Source organism: Misgurnus anguillicaudatus, chromosome 22, assembly GCF_027580225.2.
Source record: "Misgurnus anguillicaudatus chromosome 22, ASM2758022v2, whole genome shotgun sequence".
NCBI classification, from domain to species: Eukaryota; Metazoa; Chordata; class Actinopteri; order Cypriniformes; family Cobitidae; genus Misgurnus; species Misgurnus anguillicaudatus.
In genome coordinates this window covers 7,642,024-7,667,765 of record NC_073358.2, presented here as the reverse complement: position 1 = coordinate 7,667,765, position 25,742 = coordinate 7,642,024, and the positions used below count along the sequence as shown (strand labels likewise).

The following is a 25,742-nucleotide window of genomic DNA, read 5'->3' as shown; positions in this document are numbered from 1 at the left end:
TTTATTTTATATGGTATGTAAACACCTGCTGTTTTAAAAAAAAGTGCTCTATAAATAAACTTTTATTTGATTGTCACCATGAAAATTTAAATGTAATTTTGTCTTGTTTTTCTATAATGAAATGGGTAATCTTCATTTTTGTCACAGAATATATTTATTTAAAATTGTCATGATATGCCTTATAGATCAACACTAACTAGCCTATGAATTTATCCTCATCTTTTAAGATGAGATGGTTAGATTTGATCCTAAATTTATGGATTTCATCCTGTTTCTTATGAGATAAAAAATTTGATTCATAAAGGCTGAAAAAACCGTAATTCATAAGTAAATCATCGCACACGCCTTATGAACAAGGCCGCAGGTCTACAACTGGAGGTCACAGATTATGTAATCCTAATCTAACATTAATGTACATTTGCATCATTAGGCTCATCTGAATGAATTCTGACTCTCAGAATAAATTTGGGAGTGTCATGTCTTTGCCTTTAGGTGAATTGATGCCACTCAATTGAACAAATGACATTTGCACTGCAAACAATGGTCTACCATTTGATCTAAAAGTACACACAAAAAAATGACAGTAAATGGCAGAAAGTTATGTTTTTACTTTGCAAAGCCGATGAAATCCTCATGATTGGTGTTAACGTATGCCAACTCGATGTCAATTAGCAACATGACCTTAAAAGACAACAAATCATATTAAACCACTTTACAATTTGAAATATGTTTTCATGAGTAACACATTGGCCCGCATTTGGTGGTCTGGCCGTACCTGATCTTTAGTTCGGCTCTCTCGATCGCGGATGTGCTGGGTGACAATCCTCTCCATTTCCTCTCTAAGCATGGGGTACTGAGCCAGCTGTCACACAAAACACACTGGATAAACTACACAATAAGCAGGATTTATACTGAAGCAAATCTTATTACTAGGGATTATTAGCTAAAGGATACAGCGCTTACCTTCCTGGTGCACTGCCTGACCGTATTAACCAGCTCGGTGATGACCAGGTCCACGCACTTCTGACAAGGCTCTTTGATTTTGCCAATTTGCCGTTTTACGATAGTCTCAAAAGCCATGTCCGGAGTGAACAGACCAGTCCTAAGATACATAACAGTGAGGAAGAGAACAAACCAGAACAGAAGAGTCAGAGATGGACATTTTGTAGTGCTTATACATTTTTTGCTGTTGTTGGTATTTTCTAAAATGTTTCCATGATGCACTACTGTACAGCTATAGAGCAGTTGTTCACATTGACTTCAAAGCGATTTTGATCTCAGAGATGAGTAAAGGGGGTCGCACACCGGCCGGGCAGCCTAGCGCCACGCCGCGTCGAGTCGCGTCTAGGAAAACTCAGAGGTATCGTAAACCAGAAGTGGATATTAAATAGCACGAGCTCCGTCACATAGCGTCTACTTCAAAATGCAAAATATACGTTAGCAGCCTATGTTAATCGTTGATGATTTGGGACAAATATGATGTTATTTAATGTTAAACTATGTGAGTGGCGCGACAGGGATTTGAGCAATTTCCTAAGTCGTAGCTGGGCGCGGACAGGCGCCACCTATTGGCGCCGGTGTGCGTATACTCATAGAAAGCAATGTGTTAGAGTTTTTTAGAACGGCACGGAGCTGCGCGGCGCTGAGTTGCGCGGCCGGTGTGAGACCCCCTTAAGTCACTGGAAGTGTTTGTGGAGGAAAAATACACACCTGATACCATGGATGTTTTTGATGGCGTAACTAATCTCCTTACGCAACTCTTTCTCATCGAACTCCATCTAGAGATTGAGAAAAGCCAAAGAAACATACAATTTTGTGCATACTATAGATACATTTCCAACAATTAAACAGTTGGATTGTTATTGTAAAAGAATAAAGACTAAGAGGCTGTGCTTTATTGTAAATACATCTTTTAAAGGTGCACTGTATAGATTTTTAGCAGCATCTAGCGGCGAGATTGTGAATTGCAACCAACGGCTCAGTCCACAGCTCACCCCTCTCTTTCAAAGCGCATAGAGACACAGTTATGCTAATTTGAAAACCACACCCACCGGGGGGGAAACAATCTAACCGAGGTCGCCGTGATTTCACCAAGTAAGATGTGATCCTGGATCAACATTTTTTGATGATCCTGGATCAACTTTTAAAAAAGTTACCCCAACATACCCTTAACTCAAACCCTAACCATTTTTAAACCCTCAAATTAGTGTGAAATAATAGTTTGAGGAGTATTTCTTAAAATGCCCCAACCCAATCCTAAACCTAAATCTAACATACACACTAATCCTAATCCTGCAATCTGATTGGTTAATGAAAATATTGATCCAGGACCGACAATGGTGTTGATCCAGGATCACATCCTACTTGGTAAAATCACGTTCACCATCTAACCGACTCCATTGACTTTGTATTGCGAGAGGCCACCTCCTTGTCATTTTGGCTTATAACAAAAACAGAATAATGCCTAAAAGCTGCTGTGTGACAATATGTACAGCTAACACGCCAAAAAACCCAGATAAGTTTTATAAGCTGTCGAGCCGTAAAACTCAGCCTTTAAGGAGAAAAAAGTGGATCACCAACTACGTTTCCCTGTAGTGGGCGCAGTTCTACTAATAGTAGTACTATGAAAAGTTGCCTGTTTCCACTTTTGTGTCTTTAAACGCTTGTTTTTTGGGGTCGATGGTTAAACAATGCACCTTTAATATCTATGCATTTATGGCGCTTTTCCATTGCATAGTACCACACGGTTAAGTTTAGTTTGGGTCGGGTCAGCTCACCTCACTTTGGCGTGTTTAGCTTTTCCATCGAGTTTAGTAACACTTCGCAGTAGGAGGGATTATAGGTGTGTCGTTATATTTGCACTTCCTACTGCTGTGACATCATACAAGTGAGAGCGTTGTACATTCCCATACATTTATTATTTCTTAGTCCGCCACAAAATTAAAATTGTCCACCACAAATAGATGTTTGCACATCGCGTTTATCACTAACGTTACCTCTGTCTCACATGACAGTTTCTGTTCAAACACCGCGGCGTCAGTCAACGGCGCTCAGCTGAGCCTCATTGAAGTTGCATTTGAGCATATAATGCTGACGTGCTCGTCGCGAATGTTCCGCCACAAACTGCAAGTTTGGAAAAACCTGTTATGGTGTCCCTGATTCTCAACCTGTGGATGTTTGTTCGTGAGTTTGGGAACTTATAGCAGAGCACAGATGACAACATTTTTGCTCGAGACAGCGCAAGCTAGCCTAGCACAGGTAAAGCTAATGTACATTATACCGATGACGCTGCAGTGACGATTCTCTCACACCAATCAGTGACCTACAGTGTTTTCGTGTCACATTTGGTATCAGCTCGGGTCACTTGGAACCCCAACCGAGGTGGTACGAAAAAAGTATCGGGTACTACGTACTGCACCCAATGGAACAGCTCACAAAAGTAAGCTGATCCGACCCAAACCAAACCAAACCAAACCGTGGAGTACTATACAATGGAAAAGCGCCATTAGAGACATTTGGAGTATACATCAGTACATGCATTACATGGAGCTAGAACCCATGAGCCTAATATTGCTAGCGCCACACTCCACCAGTCGCTTTTCTTTTAGAGAAAAAAACATCAGTGTCGTGCAATGAAGATCACCTTAACCAGGTCAAAGGGGAAGCGCTCATGGAAGATGCGATTGATTCTAGCACCCCCCGAAAGCTCCACTGTGTCCACTTGGTCTCCCGAACCCTCGATGCACTTTTCGAAATCCACAGCAAACTGCTGCACCATCCTTTAAACCAGAGAGCGTTGAGGTTTATCAGTGAGTCACAGGCGTATATTCTCACAGAAATACTGGCATGTGTATGTGTGTGGGTTGGGAACGCTTCAGTGAGTGATATAGTATGTGCAACAATCTTGACTTACTGTAGCAGAGCCTTGGTTTTGCGAGATGGATCGTCCGGGCGGAAGTGTTTGTATTCTTCCACTTCTTTCTCAATGGACAGCAACTGACTCTGCAGTTTGTTCCTCAGTCCGGGTAGAGTGTCTCGGATGTGGTTAGTCAGTTGCTGGATGATAGTGGACACCATTGGTTACAGGCCAATATTTATCATGTGATTTATTTATCACAGTTTTGTGTTAGTACTGCATTGCTGTTTAATAACTTGGGACCAGTGCTAATGGTCTGATATGACTCAATGTATCTGTGACATTTTAAGATTCATTTGTCTGGTTGCTAACAAGCAAAAATCGAAAGATATTTTTACATGTCTTCACATACTGAGTAAGAGGTTGAAATATTCACAGTGGTTATCAGCAGCAAATCAATGAAACTCAACTTTGTCGCATAAGTAACACATAATGATGAACATTTCACATAATAAAAATACAAAATGAAAGCAGATGTGGCTTTAACAAGTTCCAAGTGCTATTTTACCTGATTGAGAACCTTCTGCAGGTATGGAGTGCCCATGCGATCAGCCAGGTGTCGATAGGCTGGGTGGGTGAGGAAGAACTTCCTCTCTGCCGCCATAGCAGCAGTGATGTCCTTCTTGCCATCAATGTCCTTCTGACTGCGATTAACCACTCCGATGTAACCTAAAGAGAGCATCGGTCGGACAGTAAGTTTGACACAGTTACAGGCAATCAGCACAGAATCGAGCACACTCCAGCCGAAACATAGAACCTAGCATGTTCTAGCTAAATACCAGAATGAAAAAACAGAACTCGGCATGTTCTGTGTTTTGGCTGGCATATGCTTGCTTCTGCAATTCGGATGGAATACGCGCGGTTATAAGCTTCGACATTAAAAAGCTCGCTATTGCGTTTCGGCAGGAATATGCACGGGTTTGCATTTCGACTAGAACCTATTCGGTTCTGGTTTCAGCTGGATCACGCTCAGTTCTGCATTTCGGCTGGAAAGTGTTCGGTTCTGCTTTTCTGCTGAAACACACTCGGTTCTGCGTTTTTCGGCTCAGTTCTGTGTTTTTCGGCTGGAACACGCTCGCTACTGCATTTTGTCTGGAACACGCTCAGTTCTGGGTTTCAGCTGGACGGTATGGTAACCCATAAATACTCGGTTTTGCGGTTCAGCTGCCACACGTTTGGTTCTGCATTTTGGCTGGAACACATTCGGTTCTGGGTTCGACTGGAACATGCTCGGTTCTGCGTTTCGGCTGGAACATGCTTGGTTCAGCGTTTTTCGGCTGGAACCTGCTCGGTTCTGCGTTTTGACTGGAACACGCTCCGTTCTGCCTTTGGGCTAGAACACGTAAGTAACTGCATTTCGGGCTGGAATATGCTTAGTTCTTGGTTTCAGGTGGTAGGTATGGTAACCCATAAATACTTGGTTTTGCGGTTCAGCAACTGCATTTTGGCTGGAACACGTTCGGTTCTGCGTTTCGGTTGGAACATGCTCGGTTCTGCGTTTTTCGGCTGGAACACGCTTGCTACTGCGTTTTGGCTGGAACACGCTCAGTTCTTCGTTTCAGCTGGTAGGTATGGTAACCCATAAATACTCAGTTTTGCGGTTCAGCTGGAACAGGCCTGGTACTGTGTTTCGTCTGGAACACGCTTGGTTCTGCGTTGTGGCTGGAACACGCTCGGCTCTGGTTTCGGCTGGAACAGGCTCGCTACTGCGTTTTGGCTGGAACACGCTCAGATCTGGGTTTCAGCTGGAAGGTATAGTAACCCATAAACACTCGGTTTTGCGGTTCAGCTGGAACATGCTTGGTTCTGCATTTCAGCTGGAACACTCACGGTTCTGCTGTTCGGCTGGAACACACTCGCTTCTGTGGTTCAGGTGGAACACGCTCACTTCAGCGTTTTATCTGGAACCTGCTCAGTTCTGCGTTTTGGCTGGAACACGCTGGGTTCTGCGTTTTGGCTGGAACGAGCTCGGCTCTGGTTTCGGCTGGAACACTCTCGCTACTGCGTTCTGGCTGGAACACGCTCAGATCTGGGTTTCAGCTGGAAGGTATGGTAACCCATAAATACTCGGTTTTGCGGTTCAGCTGCCACACGTTTGGTTCTGCATTTTGGCTGGAACACGTTCGGTTCTGGGTTCGACTGGAACATGCTCGGTTCTGCGTTTCGACTGGAACATGCTTGGTTCAGCGTTTTTCGGCTGGAACCTGCTCGGTTCTGCGTTTCGACTGGAACACGCTCCGTTCTGCCTTTGGGCTAGAACACGTAAGTAACTGCGTTTCGGGCTGGAATATGCTTAGTTCTTGGTTTCAGGTGGTAGGTATGGTAACCCATAAATACTTGGTTTTGCGGTTCAGCAACTGCATTTTGGCTGGAACACGTTCGGTTCTGCGTTTCGGTTGGAACATGCTCGGTTCTGCGTTTTTCGGCTGGAACACGCTTGCTACTGCGTTTTGGCTGGAACACGCTCAGTTCTTCGTTTCAGCTGGTAGGTATGGTAACCCATAAATACTCAGTTTTGCGGTTCAGCTGGAACAGGCCTGGTACTGTGTTTCGTCTGGAACACGCTTGGTTCTGCGTTGTGGCTGGAACACGCTCGGCTCTGGTTTCGGCTGGAACAGGCTCGCTACTGCGTTTTGGCTGGAACACGCTCAGATCTGGGTTTCAGCTGGAAGGTATAGTAACCCATAAATACTCGGTTTTGCGGTTCAGCTGGAACATGCTTGGTTCTGCATTTCAGCTGGAACACTCACGGTTCTGCTGTTCGGCTGGAACACACTCGCTTCTGCGGTTCAGGTGGAACACGCTCACTTCTGCGTTTTGGCTGGAACCTGCTCAGTACTGCGTTTTGGCTGGAACACGCTGGGTTCTGCGTTTTGGCTGGAACGCGCTTGACTCTGGTTTCGGCTGGAACACTCTCGCTACTGCGTTTTGTCTGGAACACGCTCAGTTCTTGGTTCCAGCTGGTAAGTATTGTAACCCATAAATACTCAGTTTTGCGGTTCGGCTGTAACACCCCTGGTACTGTGTTTCGTCTGGAACACTCTTGGTTCTGCGTTGTGGCTGGAACACGCTCGGCTCTGGTTTCGGCTGGAACACGCTCGCTACTGCGTTTTTGCTGGAACACGCTCAGATCTGGGTTTCAGCTGGAAGGTATGGTAACCCATAAATACTCGGTTTTGCGGTTCAGCTGGAACACGCTTGGTTCTGCATTTCAGCTGGAACACTCACGGTTCTGCGGTTCGGCAGGAACACACTCGCTTCTGCGGTTCAGGTGGAACACGCTCACTTCTGCGTTTTGCTGGAACCTGCTCAGTACTGCATTTTGGCTGGAACACGCTGGGTTCTGCGTTTTGGCTGGAACGCGCTCGGCTCTGGTTTCGGCTGGAACACTCTCGCTACTGCGTTTTGGGTGGAACACGCTCAGATCTGGGTTTCAGCTGGAAGGTATGGTAACCCATAAATACTCGGTTTTGCGGTTCAGCTGCCACACGCTTGGTTCTGCATTTTGGCTGGAACACGTTCGGTTCTGGTTTCGGCTGGAACATGCTCGGTTCTGCGTTTCGGCTGGAACATGCTCGGTTCAGCGTTTTTCGGCTGGAACCTGCTCGGTTCTGCGTTTCGACTGGAACACACTCCGTTCTGCCTTTGGGCTAGAAAACGTAAGTTACTCCGTTTCAGGCTGGAATACGCTTCGTTCTTGGTTTCAGCTGGTAGGTATGGTAACCCATAAATACTCTGTTTTGCGGTTCAGCTGCAACACGCTTGGTTCTGCATTTTGGCTGGAACACGTTCGGTTCTGGTTTTGGCTGGAACACGCTCGGTTCTGCGTTTCGGCTGGAACATGCTCGGTTCTCTGTTTCGGCTGGAACATGCTAGATTCTGCGTTTTTCGGCTGGAACACGCTCGCTACTGCCTTTTGGCTGGAACACGCTCAGTTCTTGGTTTCAGCTGGTAGGTATGGTAACCCATAAATACTCAGTTTTGCGGTTCAGCTGGAACACGCCTGGTACTGTGTTTCATCTGGAACATGCTTGGTTCTGCGTTGTGGCTGGAACACGCTCTTCTCTGGTTTCGGCTGGAACACGCTCGGTACTGCGTTTTGGCTGGAACACGCTCAGATCTGGGTTTCAGCTGGTAGGTATGGTAACCCATAAATACTCGGTTTTGCGGTTCAGCTGGAACACGCTTGGTTCTGCATTTCAGCTGGAACACTCACGGTTCTGCGCTTCGGCTGGAACACACTCGCTTCTGCGGTTCAGGTGGAACACGCTCACTTCTGCGTTTTGGCTGGAACCTGCTCAGTTCTGCGTTTTGGCTGGAACACGCTGGGTTCTGCATTGTGGCTGGAACACGCTCGGCTCTGGTTTCGGCTCGAACATGCTCGCTACTGCGTTTTTGCTGGAACACGCTCAGATCTGGGTTTCAGCTGAAAGGTATGTTAACCCATAAATACTCGGTTTTGCGGTTCAGCTGGAACACGCTTGGTTCTGCATTTCAGCTGGAACACTCACGGTTCTGCGGTTCGGCAGGAACACACTCGCTTCTGCGGTTCAGGTGGAACACGCTCACTTCTGCGTTTTGCTGGAACCTGCTCAGTACTGCATTTTGGCTGGAACACGCTGGGTTCTGCGTTTTGGCTGGAACGCGCTCGGCTCTGGTTTCGGCTGGAACACGCTCGCTACTGCGTTTTGGGTGGAACACGCTCAGATCTGGATTTCAGCTGGAAGGTATGGTAACCCATAAATACTCGGTTTTGTGGTTCAGCTGCCACACGCTTGGTTCTGCATTTTGGCTGGAACACGTTCGGTTCTGCGTTTCGGCTGGAACATGCTCGGTTTAGCGTTTTTCGGCTGGAACCTGCTCGGTTCTGTGTTTCGACTGGAACACACTCCGTTCTGCCTTTGGGCTAGAAAACGTAAGTTACTGCGTTTCAGGCTGGAATACGCTTAGTTCTTGGTTTCAGATGGTAGGTATGGTAACCCATAAATACTCTGTTTTGCGGTTCAGCTGCAACACGCTTGGTTCTGCATTTTGGCTGGAACACGTTCGGTTCTGGTTTCGGCTGGAAAACGCTCGGTTCTGCGTTTCGGCTGGAACATGCTCGGTTCTCTGTTTCGGCTGGAACATGCTAGATTCTGCGTTTTTCGGCTGGAACACGCTCGCTACTGCCTTTTGGCTGGAACACGCTCAGTTCTTGGTTTCAGCTGGTAGGTATGGTAACCCATAAATACTCAGTTTTGCGGTTCAGCTGGAACAGGCCTGGTACTGTGTTTCGTCTGGAACACGCTTGGTTCTGCGTTGTGGCTGGAACACGCTCGGCTCTGGTTTCGGCTGGAACAGGCTCGCTACTGCGTTTTGGCTGGAACACGCTCAGATCTGGGTTTCAGCTGGAAGGTATGGTAACCCATAAATACTCGGTTTTGCGGTTCAGCTGGAACATGCTTGGTTCTGCATTTCAGCTGGAACACTCACGGTTCTGTGGTTCGGCTGGAACACACTCGCTTCTGCGGTTCAGGTGGAACACGCTCACTTCTGCGTTTTGGCTGGAACCTGCACAGTTCTGCTTTTTGGCTGGAACACTCTGGGTTCTGCGTTTTGGCTGGAACGCGCTCGGCTCTGGTTTTAGCTGGAACACTCTCGCTACTGCGTTTTGGCTGGAACACGCTCAGATCTTGGTTTCAGCTGGAAGGTATGGTAACCCATAAATACTCGGTTTTGCTGTTCAGCTGGAACACGCCTGGTTCTGTGTTTCGTCTGGAACACGCTTGGTTCTGCGATGTGGCTGGAACATGCTCGGCTCTGGTTTCGGCTGGAACACTCTCGCTACTGCGTTTTGGCTGGAACACGCTCAGATCTGGGTTTCAGCTGGAAGGTATGGTAACCCATAAATACTCGGTTTTGCGGTTCAGCTGGAACACGCTTGGTTCTGCATTTCAGCTGGAACACTCACGGTTCTGCGGTTCGGCTGGAACACACTCGCTTCTGCGGTTCAGGTGGAACACGATCCCTTCTGTGTTTTGGCTGGAACCTGCTCAGTACTGCGTTTTGGCTGGAACCTGCTCAGTACTGCGTTTTGGCTGGAACACGCTGGGTTCTGCGTTTTGGCTGGAACGCGCTTGGCTCTGGTTTTGGCTGGAACACTCTCGCTACTGCGTTTTGTCTGTAACACGCTCAGATCTGGGTTTCAGCTGGAAGGTATGGTATCCCATAAATACTCGGTTTTGCGGTTCAGCTGGAACACGCCTGGTTCTGTGTTTCGTCTGGAACACGCTTGGTTCTGCGGTTCAGCTGGAACACACTCGGCTCTGGTTTCGGCTGGAACACTCTCGCTACTGCGTTTTGGCTGGAACACGCTCAGATCTGGGTCTCAGCTGGAAGGTATGGTAACCCATAAATACTTGGTTCTGCATTTCAGCTGGAACACTCACGGTTCTGCTGTTCGGCTGGAACACACTCGCTTCTGCGGTTCAGGTGGAACACGCTCGGTTCTGCATTTTGGCTAGAACACGCTCGGTTCTGCGCTTTGACAGGAACACGTTCGGTTCTGCGCTTTGACAGGAACACGTTCGGTTCTAGCTAAAACACAGAGTTGAGTGATTACTAGCTGAAACACAAAATCAAGTGATTATTAGCTAAAACACAGAACCAAGCATGTTCTATAACACAGAGCTGAGGAAGTTCTATCCAAACAAAGAACCAAGCATGTTCTATCTAGAACACAGAACTCAGCTATTATTTAGCCAAAACAAAGAACCAAGCATGTTCTAGCTGAAAGACAGAACCCAGTGTGTTCTAGCCGAACCGCAGAAAAGAGCATGTTCTGGTTAAATCATAGAAACAAGCGTGTTTCAGCCAAAGCGCAGAATCGAGCGTGTTCCTGTTGAACCACAGAATCGAGATTATTTTTGCCAAACTGCAGAACCAAGCGTGGTCCAGCCAAAACGCAGAACCGAGAGAGGTGAGGGGTGGCTGTTAATATGCCGATGATTGGTTCATTGATCATGCTCCTCTTTGTTAAATCAAACTTTTTCAAATAACCTTTACATTGTAGAAAATGGCATACAAATGAATTATTATTTTGCGATTACATTTGATAACATTTAAGTGTTGTACCTCTACGTAAGGGAAGCAGTTTGTTCTCCAGGATGTCACGTGCGTCAGTTCCTTCGTCCATCAGATCCAATTTAGTGATCACTCCTATAGTTCTCAAGCCTGAACAAAAACACATACATATAAAGGTGTGCTCAAATTTTAAAGCAGAAAGCTATTTGGAAAATCACACATCAAGTTCATTGTATATGCAATTATGAGCTAAAAGAAGTGAATATAGTGCAAATTACACTTTTGGATTTTTAAACGTGTTTTTTTAGTAAGTGATGATGACACACCCTGAGGGTCCACCTCTTTGGCAATCTTGAGGGCATCCGAGTTGGCCAGGTCAGAGTTGGCAGGAGACACGGCCAGCAGCAGGCAATTCTCCTTCGTCACAAACTGCATCAGCATATCTCTGATCTGGGACTCTATATCAGCCGGCTGGTCACCGACGGGCACTTTGGTCATACCAGGCAGATCCACGAGGGTAAGATTCAGGACTGGTGAAGAAAAGAAGCATTGCATTGCTCAAGATGCTTATATTACGTGCTTTCATGCACCCGCTTATGTGGAGCATTAAAATAGGTTTATGAAATAAGCATTAAAAATTCCTTTTGCCAACTTTGTAGTCACATAGGTGTTACAAAGATCTGTGACTCAACTGAACTGGCCACATTTAATTTGTGACTGTACTGTATATGCATAAAAGCAAAAGTACCATTAGGTGAGTAGACTCGCAGATTGATCGGGACCGGCGAGATGCCTTTGTTCTGGCCGGTGATGCGATCTGTCTCCGCCTCAATTTCCTGACGTACCTCATCAAAATCAGTAAACTTCTTCCCCTTGCAATGCAAAAACTCTGCATATTCTGCAAATAGGAAGTATGTTTAAAATGTTCAGTTAAGTATTGCGTGCATGCATGTAAATATTATTGTGCAAAAGCAAGATTTCTGTTACCAGTAGGGGAGTTGATGAGCTGCAGCACCAGGGGGCGCCGAGTGACAATACCAGAGCCACGGGGCAGAAAGTCCCTAAAAGAGAATGAAATGAAAATGAGTCCCACCGCATGCTGTGACAGTACACACTGAATTAGATAAAGTACCTACTCATCAACCAAGTGACAACCTTCAAGTCTCTATCGTGAATCCAACACGGTAGTGACTTAAACTGCAGTTTCTTCGACTGGCCGCTAGATACTGATTACAAAAGGGAGGTAATCCCATAGAGCCACCATGTTAAAATGCCTAACTTTACAGCAGAAATAAATATGTTTACAGCCTGGTACAAAAAGTGTTTCTATATAGCAAATTTTGCCTTCATGACAACTTTGATGGGGTGAATTTTTTGTAACTCATCCGTTTAAGATATATTAAGCCTTAAAGTTTTGCAAAAGGAAAAGTCTACTCATTTTCAATATTAAAATATGTTATTACCTTAACTAAGAATTGTTGATACATCCCTCTATCATCTGTGTGCGTGCACGTAAGCGCTGGAGCGCACTGCGACGCTTCGATAGCATTTAGCTTAGCCCCATTCATTCAATGGTACCATTTAGAGATAAAGTTAGAAGAGACCAAACACATCAACGTTTTTCCTATTTAAGACGAGTAGTTATACGAGCAAGTTTGGTGGTACAAAATAAAACGTAGCGCTTTTCTAAGCGGATTTAAAAGAGGAACTATATTTTATGGCGTAATATCACTTTTGGGAGTACTTCGACTCGGCGCAGTAACACCCTCCCTCTCCCATTATGAGAGTGAGAAGGGGAGCGGACTTTTCAGGCGAGTCGAAGTACTCCCAAAAGTGATATTACGCCATAAAATATAGTTCCTCTTTTAAATCCGCTTAGAAAAGCGCTACGTTTTATTTTGTACCACCAAACTTGCTCGTATAACTACTCGTCTTAAATAGGAAAAACGTTGATGTGTTTGGTCACTTCTAACTTTATCTCTAAATGGTAGCATTGAATGAATGGGGCTAAGCTAAATGCTATCGAAGCGTCGCAGTGCGCTCCAGCGCTTACGTGCAGGCACACAGATGATAGAGGGATGTATCAACAATTCTTAGTTAAGGTAATAACATATTTTAATATTGAAAATGAGTAGACTATTCCTTTAAGATTTGAATGACAGGTGAACTGATGCTGCTTTCACTACTGCTGAGCTAGGTGGGTGTGGTTTTAGCATCCAGCCAACTGAGCTCCTCCCATGTCTCTCCTCTTTGCCTATTTTTGGTTATCCGTGAGTAATGTGCGGTGAAGCGCTGCCAAGATGGCGACGGCATCAAACCTACGGGTGAAATTGTGAAAATGCTAGCACTGTGTAAAAACAGCAAGGCTTTAAACCGGTTCACGGAACGAAAACCAAAAACTTTTGATGTTTTGCAAGGAACAGAAACGAAACCAGAAACTTTCAAAAAAGAAACAGAATAATTTATTTAAAATAATGGTAACCGGTTAATACAGTTATTTTTTTATTCTTTGACAAGATTTCTGTGCAATATGACTCGGTGAAGTTCACTTCCGGTCGTCGTTGACTCATCGGAGAAATGAGAAGCTTGCTACCAGCAAGTAGTCTACTCAAGCCCAAGTCTCTAATGCTCAATCATAAGAGGTAAATATTGTAGGCTACCAAGTATCTCAAGAAGTTAGTTTTTTTAATACTAATTAGAGGTGTAACGGATCGCAGTTGATTCGTACAGATCACGACCCACGGTTCGGCTCGCATGCGATTCGCCGATTAATACGCAAATTTAGGGTGAAAGTTGATCTTTTGCACGTGTTTCAAAAACTTGCAAATGTTAACACTTAAGTAAGGGATAATGTAGAGGCAGCCGGTAGTTATCGGGAAATAAGCCCCGAAAGTGTGATCAGGCCCGACGCAAAGCGGAGAAATAAGAAAAAAACTGGACACGAATATGAATTTGAAACATTTTATTGGCATATTTGTTTTAAATTAACATTTTTATCCTTCCGCGAAACTTTGCACAGATGCATTAAATGATCGTAATACCTTATTAATATCCTCTGCTTCATACTTGTCTGTCTCCATTTTTTTCTCTTTTAGCCAGTCTTTGAGAAGTTTTAATGCCCGTTCTGTATTTTTTTGTGTGTTGGCTTCTTAGCTGTCATGCTCTATTTTGTCAAGTTCAGTCTCAGTAAGCTCTCTGTGTCTTGTCGTTGTCCGTTCTTCTATCCACTGTTTAAATGTTTTGTTTTTTTCCGTACATGTTAAAATTAATGTCAAAATTTTCCATTCTTAATTGTGGTTGTCCAGTGTTTGTTACAAGATGGCGCCAAACAGTAATCTTTATTGGTGCGGAGCGATTTTACTCGTAAAAGTAGTACCATATGCGTTATTACTTTGGAGCGGTTATTATTTGAAAAGAACAAACCTGCAAATGTCTCAACTGACCAATCACAATCAAGCATTCCAGAGAGCCGTGTAATAAGAGATTTTAAACAATGTAACCGCAAAAAGGCGCTAAAGTGAGGAATTTTCTGTACTCACAGACGCATGTGTGGTTGAATTTGTCCGGTCCAACTCCAATCAAACGTTATTATCCCTATACCCTTTAAAGAGCAGAACTCTTGATGTATAAACTTGAGAGAGAGTTGCGCTACTGTGTCTCATACTGTAGTCCAAAATACATTTGGTGAATAAAGCACTAAAAAACAACGTAATTTTCACTTTATGTTGACATTTTATGCTGCATCTTCTTCCCGAAACGCCGTTTGGAATTTGTCCGCCACGTATGTTCGTGTGCGTGTGTTTAAGTGCACTCAACAAATGTAGGCATGTCAGAATTACAGTTATGCCGTTTACATAATGTAGCCTTTTTTAATGTTTGTGACAAGATAGAGACTTAAGGAAAATTATGTAGACTAATAATTTAAGTTTAATGTCCTAATGATCAGCCTACTTATTTGTATGTCCCACAGCTGACATGGAACGTTATTAACCAGTTCGGGAACTTTATTTTTTGTTCTAACCGGTTCAGGAATGTTAATTTTAGGGTTGAACCGAAAACCGTAAGCGTTAAAATACTGTTTCTGTTTGGAACGAACCGAATCTGGTTCAAAGCCCTGAAAACGGTCTCAAAATGCACCCGTCTAAGCCCTTTCATAACAAAAAATACATAAAAAAAGATCAGTTCGTAGGATCGGGCAAATTTAGCGAGTACCGATCGAGTCATTTAATTCGATGATCGACCAATGCCAATCTGCAGACGATGGATTGGAACATCCCAGCAGGGACCTTCTTGCTGTGAGGCAGTCATTGCTTTAATATGTTAATACGAGGAAAATACATAAATATTGTGAATAAGAAAGCATCAGTATTTAGCGTTGGGTGTGTATGTTAATACTAAAACAGCTCATAACGAACAGATGTACAGATTTAATTAGAAAAACCTGTCATTGCTAGTCATGCGTGACACATTTCTCCACTCTTCTACACTCTTTTGTAGCCTTAGTGCAATTTTAACAGCATGTCTGTTGTCTTTGTGTTTCATAAGAGATGGCTTCATTAACAGAGCAGGAGGAAGACCATGTGAGAAACACAATATGGGGTCATTAAAGGGATAGTTCAACCAAAAAATGCTAATCATTTACTCTCATTTTACCCTCATTTTGTTACAAACACATTATTTCTTTGTTCTGCTGAATGCAAAGCTATTTTGTAACCAAACCATTTTAGAGCACCATTGACTTCCATAGTAGTATTTTTTTCTACTATGGAAGTCAATGGTAGCCTGACATTGCCATACTCAATTCTAGTCAGAATTTGAGTCTGATACCGCTCCATTGAGCTATAATTATGAGGCGTGTCTCAACCGAAAAATGCCTCTGCACTCAATTGGATAGACCTACGACCAATCAGAGCAACGGAGTGTTTGACGTATGTTGAAATTACGTCTTTGCAGCCTGACCGAACTGCTAGTTATTTCGTTACAATGACACTAACATTGTGATTATACTGAGTTAGCGAATGTACATCGACACCTATTATGTTTACAACATTTCGTTTATATCACAACATGAAGTATTTACTAAGTCATAGAGTAAGACTATCTCTTACCATTTGTACGTTAGGTGAACTTCATCCACGACGATACCCATTACATTTGCTTGAAAATATTGGAGCCTAGCATGTCCCTCCACTTATTCAGCAACCACGATTCCGGGCTTCCGAAAAGAAGCTGGCAACGACCGCTAATTATATCCATCTCGTCGGGCACGCTGAGTTGCATCGCCGTGATAACGTTAGCCATTTCAGTTGCGACCAACTTTTGCCAAATAGGAAGGACGGCAAAAACATCAACAAATGCCCTGCTCGCGTTTCTCTGTTCCTCTTTTAAAATCAATGCTCTGTCGATATCTTTTAGAACAGACTCAATGTCAGAATCCACACATCTGAACTCTACAGCGGCAGCCATTCAACACACGCGCTCTTTGGTGACGAGGTTCCTTACGTTACTGTTGATTATCTGTCCATCATCGTATAAAGCCTGCCCTGACAATTTGATTGGTTCGACCAGCATTTGTCCTAGCATAGTAGCTCCTCAACGCAGAAACCCCAGACCGATCTTCCCGTTTTCAAAATCTTGTGGGCGGGGCTAAGATCGGCTGGCTGCTTCTGTTTCCTAATTCATAAAAAATATATTCCTCTGTGTTCAGCAGAACAAAGAAATTTATATAGGTTTGTAACAAAATGAGGGTAAGTAAATTATAAAATATTTTCCATTTTAGGGTGAACCATAGCTTTAATTCTCTTTAAACATTCTGTCATCATTTAATCACCTTCATGTTGTGACAAACCTGTATGAGTTTCTTTATTCTGTTTAACACAAATGGAGATAAATGATGGTACCACACAGTTGACGGTACCCATTGGTAAAAAAAAAATGTGATGGAAATCAATGGGTACCGTCAGCTGTGTGAGTAAATGAGGAGAGAAGTTTCATTTTTGGGTAAATTATCTCTTTAAGCAGACCTCCTCATAATGTTTGGAAAGACAAAATGAGTAATTGCATTGCATTACTGACCACAACTGATCTAAACTGGGTTTTAAGAGTTACATAATTTAATCTTGTTTATTTTGGGTAGGTGAAAGCCTATAATATAATCAAATTTCGTGCGAGAATATAATCAATTAAAATTGTGATGTAATACAATCTTCTATTCATGATAGGCTGATATATTATCATCATCTCTTACCAGGCTTGATTTTCTTCTTTGACTGAGAAAACTGCTTCTCAACTCTTTATTATGTGTTAGTAGTAATAAAGGTTATTTGTGCTAAACTGTACATGACTTGCTAAAAGTAAAATAAGGTCATACGCTGTTTATTTTAAGATCGCTGTGAATAAATGATGTGCTCTATATCCGTACAGCTCTGCAGAAGAAAGATAAACTACTACTTCACATGCAGATTGCTTACCTTAATAGTATATATAGTAATTATTATTACATGACATGTATATCTAAAATTGTATGGTAAAATCACAATTTAAAATCACAATTAAACAATATATTTTAGACCAACAATTAACTCTGACATCAACTGTACCATAACTTTGTCTCGTAAGCTCAAATTGCACTTATAAAAACCATATTTGAAGTTGTGTCATAGTGTGCATGCACACAGGTATGCGAATGCCCTGTGTGACTCTGTATAGAGCCCCTCCCTCAGAGAACCGTGAAATGATTGATGATTGGTTCTTTACCATTTCTTGGTGGGACAAGAAGCAAACATTACCTACAGTCATTTTGGCAAATTAATTTATGTCCACAAAGTATCTACGGCCTCTGAAGACATCCCCTCTAAAGCAGATGCTGCCAACACTACACGACCAGCTTAATTCACCACAGCCAATTTATTGACGCACACGCAATGACTTAAAGGTGCCGTAGAATGGAAAACTCTATTTACCTAGATGAATAATAAGAGTTCTGTACATTGTAATGACATATCGTAAGCCTCAAACACGATTGCTTCCTCCTTCTTATGTAAACCTTGTGCATGCGAAAACCCGCTTGATAACAGGCCAATCTCAATATAACACTGACTGTGACGTTACAGTTGAGATAAAAAACCCAACATTAAATTACACATTAAATTATGTAGAATGTTCTTATAATGCTAAAAACAAAGTTGTGACTGCTGAGTTAGCGCTATATGCTAGTTAATGCTATATGCTAGTGTTTAGGCTAAAGTTTTGCTATTGATGTTACAGTAGTGCTGGGCAAAAAATCGATAACGATAATTTTACCGATAAATAATGTTTACGCACTGTGCGTAATGTTGCGCAAGCACTTCCGGATGCGGCACGCGCTCTTGGTTTACAATCGCAGTGTCAGTTAGACTTGAAGGAGTGTAAGATGAGGTAAGTTATTCATTTATTAGTAGAGCCCTATGATTTTTGCGATGTGGATAATGCAGACGGAATCACGGAATCCAAATGCGCGGAAACATTTTAGCTTTTTGTGTAATGTTGGACGTGCAAACAGGGTTCACCAAAGCCCGTAACACAGCAGACAAAATAGGTACATTATACTGTACTTTCTTTTAGCGTACACCTTACGCGCGCACACGTCCGCACAGCTTTAAAAGTATATTTACAGGACATTCACAAATTCAGGAAACTGAGGAAAAATAGCAGATCCACCACTGCAGTGAATATACTTTATGAGTGTGCGCCGGGTGTGCCTCATAAGCCTTGAAAAGTGAAGCCTCTGGTGTATCGCCCCCCGGTGGCTGGCTGCAGTACAAGTCATAAACTCCGCCCTCTCCATTGAAACGAATGGGACTCTGCTCTAAATAAAAAAATTATTTACACTTCCAATAAAAGTTTCCGAAAGATGGTTTTGGTCCTTTAAAGTAGTTGTTATCACGCTGATATATGTTCAATTGTTCATTTTTGTGATAAGTTTCATTTTAGCTAGTCATTTAATGCTATAGAAACGGGGCGTGTCGTTATGATTAGCGAAGGTTGAATTGGTCGCGCGAGCGTTTGGGCGTAAAATGGGGGCAACCATGGTCGGACATTTTTGGCTTCAATTCATTACAATGGTGGGAGGCGACGTCGCGTCGTCCATCTTTTTTTACAGTCTATGGTGTGCGCTCCAACAGCAACGTGACGCTCTTGACATTCATTTATCAGCGTTTAAAGCTCCTATATGTAGTCTATCACACACGTGTGATCACTGAACTAAGTTTTCTTTCTTGTTTAAGTGAACATAAACAGCTGGATGTTACAGAGTATATTGAAACTTAAAGCAGTCTGTCTTGGGTCTTAAAGTGACAGTAGCCTGCTGTTTTCTGTGTCAGAAATGTGTTGATTTCATAACATATTTATTTACATTTAATACAGATGCCTGAACATTAAAACAAGATTTTAGTATTTGTATTTGTCATGTTCTGAATAAAAAGTAGTTTAAAACAATTATTAACTGTCTGGTTTTTACACTTTTCATTCAGGAGCAAAAATCTGCATTTAAATTTAACAGGAATAAAGATTTGTTATTTACCATGACATTTTTCTTGATTTTTTTTTGCCATATCGCCCAGGCCTACATTACAGTTATGTTTTGCAGGTCCATACTGAAAAAACACAAACTTACTACTCAAAAAATATTTGAGTCCATTAACAACCTCCAAACAATTGTTTATCCCTCATCTTCCGTATCTTTGTCTGATACAGGCTCAAACATAAGGTCTGTTTACACGCACACAGAACTACTGAAAGGAGCTGCTCCGTGAAACAGCCAATCAGAGAAGAGCTCAACATTATTATTCATGACCCTTTCAATAAAGGTAACAATAGACCATTTCATTCTAAAGTAAAATCGTAGGGTTGTAAAGTGACATGTAAAACCGTTTCTGGATAATTTTTGCACTTAAAGGAATATTCCATTTTCTTAAAAGAAAAATCCAGATAATTTACTCACCACCATGTCATCCAAAATGTTGATGTCTTTCTTTGTTCAGGCAAAAAGAAATTATGTTTTTTGAGAAAAACATTGCAGGATTTTTCTCATTTTAATGGACTTTAAAGGGGGGGTTTAATGGTATTTCAAGCATTCTGACTTATTAACACAGTTATAGAGTTGTTTCCTCATGCTAAACGTAGGCAAAGTGTCAAAACCGCAGTTGGGCGTGTTTCAGAGTATTTCTGTGCCGAATGCACTTCGCCAGGGTTCATACAAGTTTCGGCTATTTTTTTTCGATTACAGTTCTAACTGACGTTTCAGGGGTTTTCGATACGTATCACTTCTTTATATGGGCTTCCGCCGGAAAACTTCCCCCGGAAAACCCCGCCCAGCCGTCAGCGGGAGACGCTAGAGCTTGCTAACAGCTTATCACGCCACTCAGCTTTGTTTAATTTCAAAAGTCAACAATGGCACAACAAGAAGTGTGTTTTTGGATGTAAGGAGAAGACATCCAGCCTTATGGAAACAATGGATATAGTTTATTATCCGGATTAGCAGCAGAGTTTTGCATGTGCGTTTGATGCGGTGGATTTTCAGAACCGGGTCATGACGAGTTACACGTGGTAACTAAGACTTCTGTCTTATGTTGGAAATAGGCGCGTGTATATTATATAAATGACACGAACATGTAGTGAATCATAAGTTAAACAGTGTTGTATAGTGTTGTATGACTCGTACTCGCTCCTCCCGTGTTATAACTCCTCCTTCATTTTTTCGTACGTTATCGGAAAGATTCGGTAAAGCTAATCTTTCTTTTATAAATCTGATTAAACTAAAGACTCTTCGGAGATATACAGGATGTCATACTACTCTATAGGTACTCCAGATTAATATCAGAAATGCAGAAACAGCGTGTGTTACGTGAGCTTTAATAGAGTCCAACACTTAACACTTAACTCAACACTTAACAGTTTTTTTCAACGGAGTTTTAAAGGACTATAAACGATCCCAAACGAGGCATAAGGGTCTTATCTAGCAAAACGATTGTAATTTTTGACAAGAAAAATAAAAAATATGCACTTTTAAAGCACAACTTCTCGTCTAGATCCGGTCGTGATGCGCCAGCGTGATCCCACGCAATACGTCATGACGTCAAGAGGTCAGAGAGGACGAACGCGAAACTCCGCCCCAGTGTTTACAAGTGTTGAGAAAGAGGACCGTTCCGACGTTGTTGTATGTTGAATGATACTAATTAATGTCTTTGTGTCAGTTTATTGTTTACAATGGTCCGCAAATATGTGTTTTATATATGTAACACGTGACCTCCCTACGTCACTACGCATTTACGTTAGGTCACGCAGGAAAGGACCTACACAAGAAGTTGGTTTTAAAGTACATATTTTTTTATTTTTCTTGTCAAAAATTACAATCGTTTTGCTAAGTAAGACCCTTATCCCTCTTTTGGGATTGTTTATAGTCCTTTGAAACTCCGTTGAAAAAACTGTTAAGTTAAGTATTAATTGTTGGTGTCTATTAAAGTCCATTAAAATGAGAAAAATCCTGCAATGTTTTCCTCAAAAAACATAATTTCTTCTCGACTAAACAAAGAAAGACATCAACATTTTGGATGACATGTGGTGAGTACATTTTGTGTTGTGAGATTTTTTTTTGGACTATTCCTTTAATAAAGCCACATACCTTTTATGTAGAGATCAGAGAACAATTAAACCTATCATTTCAATGCATTCTTTGGCACTTTTAATACATTGAAGTAACATCTGCTTCTAACAAGCGATGTTATGACAGTCACACAACAGCTGTTATATCCTGCTGCTTTCCACCAAACTGCCCTGTCACATAAATAATGATCATATCAGCACATCAGCGAGGAAGCTTAAAGGCTATGTCTCATTCGGACATACACTATGCATAATAACATATGCACCACGAGTGTCAGCGTGGATACCATCATGTTCGTTCAACACTATAACACACATCACTTATTCATCAGTCCCAAAATCAGCAAGTATGACATCAGCAAGCATCTTTTGAATGTAAACTGTTAGTTTAAGCACACAAGGCACAGCCGTTCTCATTCACCATCGCAAAGTCCCATCTTGTAACAGCTCTGAGCATTGTACTGCCATTCAATAGAGCAGTTTGTGACTGACCGGCTTGACAGGCGCTTTAGTGTACAGAGCTTGTGTAGCGTGACCAAAAATACAAAGTGAAGAAGACCTTGCCGAATAACAATGTAGGTTTATGAGGGGTCACCGGACGTTACTGTTGAAACCTCATAGCATTCTGTCACCGTTTACTTTATTGGGGCTTGTGCAAGCAAAACCACAGCATACAAAGCTCACAGTGTTCAGAGCTTGTTGAAATAGGCCGGGAAATCTGGAAACCTTATGATCCGTGTGTTTCTGCAGCGTTGCCCTACAATCACCCCTCTGTAAAAATTTTGGAATGGAGTGGGATACACGAGACCCTGCTAACCCCCACCTTTACAAACAGATTGATTTGAAGAACTGTCCATGGTCCTGAAAACAAACACAGGTCATCTAAATCAGAGCCAGATGAAGAATAATGAAGGGGGAAAATGGGTTGAAAGGACATATATAGTCTTTATTAGCCAAGTTAGCAATGATTTAACTATATGTTTTTTTTTAATCAGTATAATTTACTCACCACCATGTCATCCAAAATGTTGATGTTTTTCTTTGTTCAGTCGAGAAGAAATTATATTTTTTGAGGAAAACATTCCAGGATTTTTCTCATTTTAATAGACTTTAATGGACCCCAACACTTAACGGTTTTAATGCAGTTTAAAATTGCAGTTTCAAAGGACTCTAAATGATCCCAAACGAGCCATAAGGTTCTTATCTAGCAAAACAATTGTCATTTTTGGCAAGAAAAATAAAAAATATGCACTTTTAAACCACAACTTCTCGTCTTTCTCTGGTCCTTTGACGTGCCAACGTGACCTCGCGTAATTGCGTAATGTCGTGGAAAGGTCACGTGTTACATATATGAAACGCACATTTGCAGACCATTTTAAACAATAAACTGACACAAAGACATTAATTAGTATCATTCCACATACAACAACGTCGGAATGGTCCTCTTTCTCCACACTTGTAAACACAGTGGCGTAGTTTCGCATACGCCATCCGTGACCTCTTGATGTGATGACGTATTGCTTGAGGTCACACTGGCGCGTCACACGACCGGAGGAAGACGAAAGTTGTGGTTTAAAAGTGCATATTTTTATTTTTATTGCCAAAAATGACAATCGTTTCGCTAGATAAGACCCTTATGCCTTGTTTGAAATTGTTTAGAGCCCTTTGAAACTGCAATTTTAAAACTGACGTCGTTGGGGTTGGGGTCCATTAAAGTCCATTAAAATGAGAAAAATCTTGGAATGGTTTCCTCAAAAAACATCATTTCTTCTTGACTGAACAAAGAAAGACATCAACATTTTGGATGACATGGTGGTGAGTAAATTATCTGGATTTTTTAAAGAAAATTAACTAATCCTTTAACAAAGAGTAACAAAGATTAAAAATAAAGTAGTACCAAGAATTCTCTTCAACACAATGACTACATTTTTTATGCATATAACCAATGCACAATTGATAGAGCATTTCATTAGCAATGCAAAGGTCAGGGGTTCGATCCCCGGGGAATAGAGATGCTGACAGGAATATGTATAGATTGAATGTGCTGTAAGTCACTTTGTATAAAAATGTCACCCAAATGCACAAATACAAATGTTAAGATAGCACCAAAATCCCCTGATAGTAAAGCAATTATATTCAGGAGATACATAAAAGCGTGAAGGGCGATAAGCTCACCTCCCCCCTACTGAACTACACCCAAAACGAAAAGCCGGTGAACATTTAACCTTTGGTTAAACCTTTTGTTATACCAGGGACCTCTGCGTGCATTTCTAATTGTTCTCTGTGATGCACAAAATATGAAATAACAATTCTCAAAAGCATTCATTACTCATGCATGTAAATAAATACATGCATACAATATTGCACATAACTCATTCTCTTTTCCTAATACAGAAAGCTAGCATGGTGTGAGCTTCTCTATGATGCCCCAAAATGCTGGTGCAAGTAGGCATCTCGATACAGTAGGTTCCTGAGGCAGCCTATGATGGCCTTACTAAAGCAAGAGGACACATACACGTCAGCCATAAGCACCACTGACTCATTGATGGGGGGATGCACACAATAAGGGTCTACATTTTGAGATCAGACTTTAAAATGGTCTTGTGTAATTGAAATGAAGCAGTAAAAACACAGATGGTACATATGGATACTAGTGCCAGGAAGTAGGATTCAAATGCACCTATCTCTCTCTATACACTGTATGCTGCCACTGTCCATGGTGATGATGAATAAACACCATGGACAGACATGATTATAAATACATACTGCAATATACAAAATTATTTGTGTATCGCAAATATTAATAATGAGTGATTGTTTGAATATCCCGGTGCGAGAACCATTAATGAAACAAGGATGTTATCATAGCCTACATATTATTCAATACATAATTTTGACATCAAATGTCACTTACTTCCCCACAAAGTTCTCCAAAACAGAGCTTTTACCGGCACTTTGCCCACCGACCACGGCGATCTGAGGCAGGTCCAGGTTGGCATTTTGTCCGATGGCGGAGAAGGCATCCTGCATTCTATTTACCAGAGGAATCAGGTCCTCCATTCCCCGATTGCCCATCTTGCCGGACCAATTACGAGTGGTGTGTCACAGCGAAAGAATAAAAAGGAGATGTCGAACTAGAAATAAGCGTTTCCTTCAATTTTTCTTTGCAGCTTGACATACGTCCTCCTGCCTGCCCGCTGCTCCCTGCCTGTTCTCCGCAGTACGAGAGGGATGCGGTGATGAAGCGCCGCCTGCAGTACCATGCAGAGCCACTGGGGGCTTTCTCCTGTTTACAGGATGTTTGTGATTGGGTTTTGTCTATTCTTATTTAAGTTTTGATTTTCATTCAAAATATAAAAAAACGGGTTTTGTAATGTTAGCATGAAATAATGTTAATAAGACCATTATATGGTGAACTGAAAGAAAATGTGGAATTTGAATAAAAAAAAAAAAAACATTGTAGCAATATAATATCACATAATATTTTTTCAGAAGATAGTTTTGGGTAATTTATCAGTCAGAGAACAAAATTTTTGGCACATGCATTAAGCAGAGAACGCAACTATTTATTTAGATAACTTTAAATGAAACGAGACCGTGATATTGTAATTTTCAATGCCATTTGGATAAGGGTGTTATACGATCTTCCAAACAGCAGGGGGCGGTGTCTCACAAAAACGAGGGGTCTGAGATTGCGGGTCTCTGGGTGGAGGTCTGTAGCTGCAGGCTCCGAGTCACTTCTCATCATGTTGCTGCTGGTACCTTGCCACTGAGTCAAATGTTGTTTCATTTTACGCGGCGCTGCGCAGACCGATCGGCGGATGACATCAGAGTACCGCGAGAGCAAGTCGAAATGTTACAAAATGGTGCGCCTTTACCATTGCTCTCGCGCTACTCTGATGTCATTGGCAGACCAGCCTGCCAATACTACTGATGCTTTCTGATACTCTCAGAAATACCTGTTACTTGGTTTGTTAGAGATGCTGCTCGTCTCGCCTGAAATTAACGAGAGCTTTTTAATCGGACACTTCACCACTCTCGCAATCAAGTCGACCACAAACGTCAGCAAAGTGCTGATTCACTGCTGATTCTTGCCATACTCAAACTGCGCTGCGCGCGCTTA

At 42.2% G+C, this 25,742-nt stretch overlaps 1 protein-coding gene across 2 annotated transcripts in view; it reads right to left on the bottom strand.

Moving 5' to 3' along the window:
* dnm1b (dynamin 1b) overlaps positions 1 to 24,882 on the bottom strand; it is a 58,224-nt gene extending 33,342 nt beyond the window's left edge. For both annotated transcript variants that reach the window (XM_055200613.2, XM_055200614.2), the window contains exons 1-12: positions 24,534 to 24,882; positions 11,966 to 12,039; positions 11,727 to 11,876; positions 11,305 to 11,508; positions 11,030 to 11,128; positions 4,425 to 4,585; positions 3,914 to 4,056; positions 3,644 to 3,779; positions 1,711 to 1,778; positions 964 to 1,102; positions 776 to 862; positions 611 to 681 (exon numbers count right to left, since the gene is read on the bottom strand). In XM_055200613.2, the coding sequence (XP_055056588.1) occupies positions 611 to 681; positions 776 to 862; positions 964 to 1,102; positions 1,711 to 1,778; positions 3,644 to 3,779; positions 3,914 to 4,056; positions 4,425 to 4,585; positions 11,030 to 11,128; positions 11,305 to 11,508; positions 11,727 to 11,876; positions 11,966 to 12,039; positions 24,534 to 24,694 (1,493 nt within the window). In that variant the 5' untranslated portion in view covers positions 24,695 to 24,882. The remainder of the gene's footprint in view (positions 1 to 610; positions 682 to 775; positions 863 to 963; positions 1,103 to 1,710; positions 1,779 to 3,643; positions 3,780 to 3,913; positions 4,057 to 4,424; positions 4,586 to 11,029; positions 11,129 to 11,304; positions 11,509 to 11,726; positions 11,877 to 11,965; positions 12,040 to 24,533) is intronic.
* Between the last annotated feature and the right edge of the window lie 860 nt (positions 24,883 to 25,742).